General features: G+C 42.3%; 1 protein-coding gene across 1 annotated transcript in view; it reads right to left on the bottom strand.

Annotated features, from left to right (window-relative positions):
• Nucleotides 1-855: 855 nt before the first annotated feature.
• NOX1 (NADPH oxidase 1) overlaps nucleotides 856-9,914 on the bottom strand; it is a 35,403-nt gene continuing 26,344 nt past the window's right edge. Inside the window, exons 6-13 of the mRNA XM_054996535.1 lie at nucleotides 9,172-9,353; nucleotides 8,254-8,392; nucleotides 6,578-6,670; nucleotides 4,963-5,198; nucleotides 3,897-4,059; nucleotides 3,358-3,504; nucleotides 2,046-2,170; nucleotides 856-1,221 (exon numbers count right to left, since the gene is read on the bottom strand). Of these exons, the coding sequence (XP_054852510.1) occupies nucleotides 1,095-1,221; nucleotides 2,046-2,170; nucleotides 3,358-3,504; nucleotides 3,897-4,059; nucleotides 4,963-5,198; nucleotides 6,578-6,670; nucleotides 8,254-8,392; nucleotides 9,172-9,353 (1,212 nt within the window). The 3' untranslated portion in view covers nucleotides 856-1,094. The remainder of the gene's footprint in view (nucleotides 1,222-2,045; nucleotides 2,171-3,357; nucleotides 3,505-3,896; nucleotides 4,060-4,962; nucleotides 5,199-6,577; nucleotides 6,671-8,253; nucleotides 8,393-9,171; nucleotides 9,354-9,914) is intronic.

Below are 9,914 nucleotides of genomic sequence, written 5' to 3'. Positions count from 1 at the left end.
AACTGAGGACGCCCAAAGGAAGTATTTCTGTACATGATGCATAATTAACTGGTGGAGCTCCCTGCCACAGGATGTTAGCTTTAGATGACTTTAAAAGGAGATTAGAAAACATTTTGGAGAGAGAGGTCCATCTTTGAAAGGTAAATGGATCATGGATGCATGGTGAATCCAAGGAGGAAGTTCTGGGCTCATACAAACCACCCATCAAATATAGAATATCAAGTGATTGGTGTTTATACCTACCAGCATATGCTCAGCCTGCACTGGCCATGCCGTAATGTGACATTTTACAGTGCCCCAACCTATTCCTGTGCTCTATCATCATGAAGGGGTGGGGACGTTGTATCTGATAATTTTTGCTTTTATGCTTGATGGTTGGAGCATTATCCATTTGATTCATTCTGTTCGGAACATATTTCTTTTTAAAAAATTGAAATTGGCCCCTGAATTTAGCTTTCCAAGCATTTAGCTTCATCAACATCTCTGCTTTCATTTTTTTTATTATTTTAAAAAACTTGTAAGTTAATTCAATACAGGGCAGTCTTTTGACAAGGCTGTTCACAAAGCAATTTACAACAATTAAAACATGCATTTAAAAACAAAATGATATATGGGAGATGCCAGTCTGTAACTGATCAAAACATAGCAGCAAAATATGTTTTTCATATTGTCACAGAGGCTTGTCCTTGGTGGATTGAGGTTGAAATGCATGAGACTATTATATAGTGTAATATTCTGGTACACAACCCATGCTTTTGATCCTGTCTTGGTAAGATAAATTGTTTTGTTATTCAGCAAATTGTTTTTGTTACATTCACCAAAAAGTAACAGCATTGCCGGAACTGATGATGATTTGTTGATACTTAATTTACACCCCCAAAAAATCCGTGGAATAGGAACTGGTTCGCATCTGCCAAAATTGGGAACTTTGACACAGAAATCACAATCCAAGTAGAGGAGAAAGAGGATTTTGCTTTAACTTCCAATTCAGTAGTAGTAGCAGAAGCAGTAGTCCTCCTGATTCAGTTTGAGGAATTGCTGCAGCTGTTCAGTCTGTGGCTTATTGCAAGGCACTCTGACTGGACCCCAGTGCTCTAGAAATTCTCTTTATTGAAGTAGAACTGGATCTTTCTAGGATCCAGGCTGGAGTGTTGATGGCAGCACTTCTGCAGAGATTTAGCCAGGGGCCCTGGTCCACACAGGAAAACACCCACCACAGACCTGCAAATATAAAGCATTTATGCAAAGTGCGAATGCGTACATTGCTAATTTGCATAATTATATCGGTTATTCGTAGAGAGAAGCAAACAAAGATACTGTTGGCCTGCCCCTGGAAACCTGCCTCTCCTACCATCGCTTTACCACCCAGCCCCCTAAAAATGTCCTTGCTAGGCATGTATCAAGTTCTATCTATACCACACTCATAAAACTCTTATTTTTCCAAGGAACTGGGTTTGAAAGCAGAGCTAGGAATCTCAAAGACAGAATTCTCAGCTTCTTCACCAAGCTTTGGAAAAAAACATGTTTAAACTTGCATAAAATAAGTGTGTTGGTTGTAGTGCAGAATTATCCTTTCAAACCTTAGGAGTCCCAATTCAGTGATCAGGGTAAAGGCTTCAGAAGGGTCTATAGTTCAATAGAAAACTCCATGCTTTGCATGAAAGGTCTATGCCTTTAAATGTCTCAGGCAGGAGAACTGGGAAAATCCTCTTCCTTAGACCACAGAGAATCACTGCAGATAATACAGCTGCTTCATTACTCATCTGTACAGCTCCTTGCCTGGCAAAGCAGAATGTTATGCAAAAGTGTGCATTTTGCATCATTTATGTAGAGCATAGACCTTGGGGTTTCCTTGATTTTATTAATTTACTTCACTCATACTCCATCATTCTTGATTGGGGTCCAAAGCAGCTTACATCATTCTCTCCCCCAGGACTGTTGTTGTTAGCACAGAGGAGCCAGAAACCAGGAGAACCAGAAAGTGGACAATCTTTGTAGTTAATCTCAGGTCTAGCACCTTGGTACACCGGACAACAAATACTCACTTGGGATGTGCAGCTGCTACCATTGAAAATTCATTGCTCCATATGGGCCTACCAAAGGAAGTTTTTTGCCTTAGGCCTGTCACCATATCTGTAGCTGTGTCCACATGGAGTGCTGCATGACCAACCTAGATTCTCAGCAAAGAAAGGCAGCTAAAATTAGCCAGATGTCAACAAGAACGCAGCAAGCATTCCAAACCACTGGCTGAAACTGGTTTTTCAGATGCTAGAGCTTGCTGAACCTTCATAGTCAACGATGTATTGTCGAAGGCTTTCACGGCTGGAGAACGATGGTTGTTGTGGGTTTTCCGGGATGTATTGCCGTGGTCTTGGCATTGACCTGCCAACATCTTTTCCACACTGTGACACTGAGAGATCTCTGTCTTTCGGTGCTACACCTCTGAAGATGCCAGCCACAGCTGCTGGCGAAACGTCGGGAACTACAATGCCAAGACCACAGCAATACATCCCGGAAAACCCACAACAACCTTCATAGTCAACGCTTGTGGAAATAAGCTAGTTCATGGCTTAGGACACCCAGATTTGGGGAAAATACAAGCTTGATTGTGTGCATTCTGTAATGCTGCCGTTCAAGTGCAAAATTGGGTATTAATGCAAAATTCAGCATCCTAGAAATCCCAGGGTGGAATGAAAGGCTACGTGCCTACAAAAGATCAATGTCCGCTTTTTTTAGGGGAGATGATTTTGAGAGCCAAAAGGCTGGGGAGAGAAGACGCTCAAAGTCCTTTTCCAGTCCACCAATTCTCTACTCCAAATGCCTCATCCCCTGTTGCTTTCCTACCCTCATTCAAGGATCATTTTTAAATCTTGAAAGACACCTCTGTAGGGGGAAATACTGATTTGGGAGGCAATTTGGAAAGGAAAAATAGTGCGCAGGAAATGTGCACTTCCCCTTACACTGCTTCTCCTCTCTAAATCACCCCTTCTGAAGTGGGCTTATTTCCTCTTCCCAAGGAACTGTGGTTTTGAAAGCAATTGTTGGGTTTACATGGATATATATGTAATAATATTGTTACATCTTTGGCTTTCATTCTTGCTTCTAAAACCGTTTCAACCATTAAGAGTGTGAAAACGGTGTCTGGTGAGGGTTCAGGCACTGGCTTGGTGTTCTCAAGGAAACTAAGGGATGCCCTAGGCTATCTTTCAAGGCAAGGAAAGTGGCAAATTATTACAAAGTAATGCATTTCTTGGTGCATCAATCAGGTTTCAGAGGTTTTTGGAAATGGCAAATAGGTCTCATCAGTCCTGCCAGCTATTAAAAGGGAGCTTCACGTGTTCTGCCTGTGCAACTCACCATACTGCCACTCCAGCCAGTGAGGAAGAGGTGGTAGCTCAAGAGACCTGCTTTGGCAGAGAGCTCCATCTCCTGTTCCAGGGAGGCTAGCAGATCCTTGAACCAGCCAAAGGACCCAGTCTCCCGGCATATCCAGTAGAAGTAAATCTAGGAACCCATACGTACAAAGAGAGATGATGAGTTTGGAGGCGGACAAGAAGATTGAAGAGACTTGAAAATATGATGGGATCATAGTTTTTACATTCTATTTTTCGCCTTACTATTCATTTTTGGTCAAAGGGGCATTGCATGTTTTGGAAACACTGCAGAAACCTGCAAATCCTATTTTACTAAAAATGATAAACAGGATGAGCATGGCGGTGATGTTCCTCTTATAGTGTCACCAGGGCTCTTAAAAACAATCTGTTTCTAGCATGAGATGGCAGAGAGTTCTAGGTTTTTTGCTCAGTGCGACTTAAAAACTAGCATTCTCTTGTGAATGGGCTAAGAAGAAATAGGTCCCTGGGTAACACAGCAGCCCCACCTTCACCCCAAGTTACCTTTTTGGTTTTGAGGTTCTGATCAGCATGCTGGAGCTTGTACCAAATGGACTTCAGCACTGAGGCAAAGGGTGTCACCCCAATCCCTGCTCCCACCAGCATGGCCGCCTCGTACTGGAACACGTCCTCGCTGGCTGTGCCAAAGGGGCCATCCACCTTGATCCTGAATATATGAAAAGAGCCACTTGCCTTCTCTGCCCCTTTGACAATTGCACGAAATACAAAGCCAAATCACCATAAACACTCTACTATTTAAGAAATCTGAATTCCACAATTAGAACATTTGAGGGTATTTCCACATTAAAGCGATTTTAAAAATCGTACTCATATGAGCTTTACTGAATTCATTCATTCAATCGGCACTGCTATGCATTCCAAATGAAACAATGCATCTAAAGAAAAAAACAACTTGTTTTTAGATTACACATGCTATCATAAGGCATCCTTCCAGCCCTTCAAGAGTCGGGGTTGGATCCAGACTAAAGCTGACTGTAATGGAAAGGAATTCTAATTTCTGCCATTTGCCCTTCCTGCTGCCATTTGCCCCTTGTGCCATTCCAGGAGGTCCTCTGTCCTCCACAATCAGCATTTCAGGAAGATCAGTGGGCTGCAGGAGAAGGGGGAAGGCCAAGAAAGTTCAGTTCCACTGACAAATGCCTTCCATTAGTGGAAAACGCTGGATTCAACCCTATGTGAAAGGTGGAATGTTGCCCACAATTTTTATAATTGTTTATATTGACATAATTTTAAAAAATTAGCTGCCACGTTTTAGGCACCCTTGTGCGTTTTGAATTAATGAATCTAACTGATTCACTGACGAAACATTGCACTTTCTGCTTTTTCGTATTCTTCTAATTAAATATCTTGCTTTGAAGCTGGTGTATACTTCATCTGCAAACTGTCAGAAAGGGCAAGGAGCTATGCAGAATATTGAAGCCCCGATTTTTGACAGTGGCTGATGCTGTTCAGTTACATCTCTGGTTCTCAGATTTCCCCATGCTTTACTGACACACATTCAAGATATACATTCACTGCCAATCCATGTAATACTCCTGCTTCTGCTCACCTGGGTATCTTTGGTTTCTGCTGCTCAAAGGTATCAATTAGAGACTCTGTCCAGTCACCTGCTGCCCGGATGTGGACAGAGAAGAAGTTCTCCTCCGGTGCAGATGTGAGGGTGAACGGATGCCATTCCCAGCGGGAGACAGAGGGGCAGTTCAGGAAAACATATTGCCCCACTTCCATCCTGAAGCCCTTCATGTTCATCTGCAGTTCAAGCACTTTTGAAGGGTGTTTGACAACCTAAAAACAAAAGCCTGACAGTGAAGCAAAATAACTTAGAGCTTCCCAGTTTTGGAGGCCAGATAGAATTCAGTTTATTTTAAGCTTCTTCCCATTGCACAAGCAAGCATCAAAGTGCCACTCACCTTCATCAAAACCACATATGCTGGATTTTTTCCTAACCAGATGGGAGGGGAAATGACAGAGTAAGACAGACGCTATTCCTCTTCATTTTTGATTTTTTTTCTTGTCCATTTATTTTTAAAAAAAACACAGTTTAGCTCCTTATTAAACTCCACATGCCAAGCTACGCAAAAACTTAGTTCCCACTACATGTACTTTCCTGCTGCATATGAGAATAGAGTTGTTACATACAAATAAGCTTCCATGTAACTGACAGAAGCCCGTTTTGAAAGCCACTGTCTGACACAGAATCTCCAGTCTTCCCTTAACTGGGATTTTCTTCTCAGCATCTCAGAACATGCGCAGATCGCTCCCACCCTCACTGAGTGACCTGTGATCAGAGTATATCGCTAACAGGGTAGAGGCTCACTGCTGCAGAAGATGGTCAGACAGACAGCAGCTTCAGTTTACTCGAGTGAATCCCTGCCCAATCACATCCAAACAAATATTTCTTCCCAATCCAAATATGGCAGGCATTCAGATTTAGAGGACAAGCCAAACAGTCATTTATTATTACAGCAAAAGCCAGTAAAACAAAACAAATCTGCGATAGAAAATAAGTTATTACATCAGGGCATAACAATAAGATCAGAGCATTAGTGCTGGAAGAACTGATGAAATAAAAACAGTGAAGATAAAAGAAAAAATGGCAAAAGCAATTATACCACATTTTCAGCTAAAAGGAGTCTGCATTTCCTAATGGCTAAGGAACAGAATCTGGCCACAGCATAAGTCACTGAGCACTGAGTGCCTTCTAAAAGGAAGTTGCGCAAGATTTCTGGTCTAGAGATAGGACTGCAAAGGGTTAAATTTAGACAAGAGAGGCAGTATAAAACAAGCCCTTTCCTCTTGATATAGTTCACAGAATAAGAGAACATGAGTGACCAATTCCACCATGATGGTCATGCATGGGCAAAGGCATTCATGCATTGGCACACAAGCAAATTTACCCTGCAATACGGCAGAAGGAAGTGCCTCAACTTATCAACAAGCCAAACTTATCAACCATCCCAAAGGAAATACTACTAATAGACAACTTCAGTCCACCCAGCATTCTCTTCTAAAGTCCTGGAGGAAAGGTTGAGGTGGAGGGAATGAAAAACTTTTCCTGACTTCCTTGGGCTACAGCTGAAGCACCAGAATGGAACTCCCAAGACAGCCTTCATGAACGTATCCCACTTGAAAACAGTGAGCAGGGAGGGAGCACCGATGCTTACCTTGGTGACAACCACCTTCTGACAAGAACGCCAAAACCGCAAGACTCGTTCGAAGACATAGAGAATCAGTGGAGCCAAAACCCACTTCCAGGACTTCAAAGAAAAACCAGAGACACACCTAGGTTAAAGGGGCCACCACATTTCAGAGAGTTTTCGCACTTTTGTGTAAACTGCCTTCCTCCATAATCTCAGTACTTCCCTCATACTGGACTCCATGGATCAGGTCCCACATATTCCTCAACAAACCCAATTATGGATGAAATTGGAATTTGGAATTTCCTTGTACCTTGTTTGTTTGCCTTTGAATGGTACTCAAAGGCATTGAGAATTTAAACATGTTTTCTTGAATGGTTTTTTGAATAATTAACCTTGATCCAGCTCTATCTATCTAGTACTGCTCATACGGCTATTGCCTTAAGCAGAAATTAAAATGGAAAGAACTTTACTCAATATCAAATCTCTGAAGGTTTAATTATTGTCTCTATATATTTTGCCACAGAAAGAATAACAATAGAGGCATTCTACAGATGAGAAATGATAACTAAACATAAATGGTTAACATATTGTGACATATTAGATTTCTCTCAAGAGGATTGTAAAATGAAACTTAAAGAAGATTTGATAACAGAAGGATATATTTGCCAGAGGCTTTTCTTTTTGGGTCTAATGGACAGAGAGCTAGAAAAAAGTCATGGAACTTTATTTTTATATACGACAACAGCAGCGAGATTATTATACAAACAAAAATGGAAACGTTTGACAATACCTACAACAGAGGAATGGTTGGTGAACATGATGGAATTTGCAGAGATGGCTAAACTTACTTCTTTAATCAGAGAAAAGACATTATCTACATTTATTGTTACCTGGAAACCCCTTATAGGTTTTGCATGAAACGGGAAAAAATGAACTGATGACTTGTAGATTTGATGATTAAGCAGGGCAGGGGAGAGAAATTAGATAATAGAAAAAGGAGAAACTTACTTTTTGTAATTATAGAGTAAGCGTTAAGCTTGTAATTTTACTTGTATTTGTCGTAGAGAAAATCAGAAGTCACCTCTTTATATTTCTCTATATTTTTCTTTTATATATTATTATTATTATTATTATTATCCTTGTATTTTTATCTTTCTTTCTTTTTCCAATTTTTTGCTAGTTTTATCTTTTGCCTCTAAACATTCTCAATAAAATTTATTAAAAAGAAAAAAGAAAAAGATCTGATACACTCTAACTTGGGCTGCTTTGTTGCAAGAACCCGGTCTAAATTTCCCTCCAGAATGTACTGGACAAAGAGAAGCATTGGTATATCTATGCTTTTTAGCAGGGTTTTTTTCTGGGAAAAGAGGTGGTGGAACTCAGGACCACACAATGACATCACTTTGGGTCAGCTGGAACAAGGGGGAAGTTTTTTAAAGTTTAAATTTCCCTCGGTAAAAATGATCACATGGCCGGTGTCCCTGCCCCCTGATCTCCAGACAGGGGAGTTTAGATTGCCCTCCACACTGCTCAGCAGCGTGGGGCAATCTAAACTCCCCTCTGTCTGGAGACCAGGGGGCGGGGACACCGGCCATGTGACCATTTTTAAGAGGTGCCGGGACTCCGTTCCACCGCATTCCTGCTGAAAAAAAGCCCTGCTTTTTAGCCTAGTCAGCTGAATAGTGGGCTCATATTCTTACCTCAGCAGGGATACTCCCAAACTCAGGCTCTTTGCAGCTGTGACGGCTGCTTTCTCGATCCCACTCCATATAGTGGGGTGCACAATCCTTTGGCTTATGCTCCTTCAGGCTTTCTGTTGTTTGTCCACGGACAACACCTCTGGAAAAAGGAAGAAATCATCAAAGGTGTTCTTTGCACCTCAAGGGAAAATGAGATGATGGCTAGCTCAGCTGCGGGAAAGAAGATGCACATTGGCATGATAAATATGGACCAAGTCAAATCTCTCTAAGCATCCAACTTTTTTGAGAGGAGCTGTGGCTAGAGCATCTGCTTTATACGCAGGACGTCACAGCTTCAATTGGCATCTCCAGTTTAAAAGGATCAGCCCATAGATTATGTGAAAGACTTCTACCTGAGACCTGAAGAGCCACTGCCAGACTTAGGAGCAGGGCTTTTTTTCTGGGAAAAGAGGTGGTGGAACTCAGTGGGTTGCCCTCAGAGAAAATGGTCACATGGCCGGTGGCCCCACCCCCTGATCTCCAGACAGAGGGGAGTTTAGATTGCCCTCAATCTAAACTCCCCTCTGTCTGGAGATCAGGGGGCGGGGCCACCGGCCATGTGACCATTTGCAAGAAGTTCCGGAACTCCGTTCCACCGCGTTCCTGCTGAAAAAAAGCCCTGCTTAGGAGACAATAGTAACTCTGATGAACCAATGGTCTGATTCCGTGGAAGGCAGCTTACTGTGTTCTCCCTCCCTCGTCATCATTAACCCAGTACATAACAGTTTGTGACGGCTCCTGGTACTGCAGTATCTCTCTCATATTTCTTTATGATCCTGTGCCTGCATCTCCAGAGGCAGGTTCATAAAGAACACGGCAGCCAAGATTCCAGCTGCTGCCAGCAGTAGATACAGGTGCATTTCTCTGAGTTAGCCTTACGCAATGCCATGGATGACGAGGCCTACAAAATAGATGACGAAGAGGTGATGGGTGTACCAGAAGACCTCAAAGTAGCTCCGGCGGATCAATTTCACAGAAGAGGTGACCATAAGGATCAGAACCAAAGTGATTATCACGCCAGTCAAGCCTGGGATGGTGGTGAACGCCACATACAAAGGTGTCTGCAAGTGGGAGAAAAGGGAGAACGAGCTGCTGGGGACGTATAGACAAAATTTATGTTGTGCCTTGCTCACTTGAGCTAAGTCCTGGGACCTGCCCTCATAATATAAGAACCGCCCTGCTGGATAAGGCCAAAGCTCCATCTCACCCAGCATCCTGTCTCCCGCCGTGACCACTCAGATGCCTCTGGGAAGCCCACAAGAAGGGCCCAAAGGTAACTGTTCTCCCCTGATATCTGATATTCAGAGGTAGAATGCCTCTGACTCTGGAGGTTTCAGTTTAATTATCATGGTTCATAGCCATTGACAGATCTGCTGTTCTTGAATCTGTCTATTACTCCTTTTTAAAGCTATCTAAGCTAGTGATTGTCAACTTAGCAGTGAATTCCACTACAATTAGATGTTGTGTCAATAATCAGAAGTCCATAAAACTGGGGACCTTTGAGCATGAACAAATTGTCATTTCTTTGTACAATTTACAGCGGAATCCAAAGCAGAGTTACTCCAGTCAATCAATGGGCTTAGACTGGAGTAACTCTGCTTAGGATTTCACTGCTAATATAG

This window comes from Eublepharis macularius, chromosome 13 (genome assembly GCF_028583425.1).
Source record: "Eublepharis macularius isolate TG4126 chromosome 13, MPM_Emac_v1.0, whole genome shotgun sequence".
NCBI lineage: Eukaryota > Metazoa > Chordata > Lepidosauria > Squamata > Eublepharidae > Eublepharis > Eublepharis macularius.
Note: the sequence above shows the minus strand (reverse complement) of the source record. Positions and strands in the feature narration are given on the sequence as shown.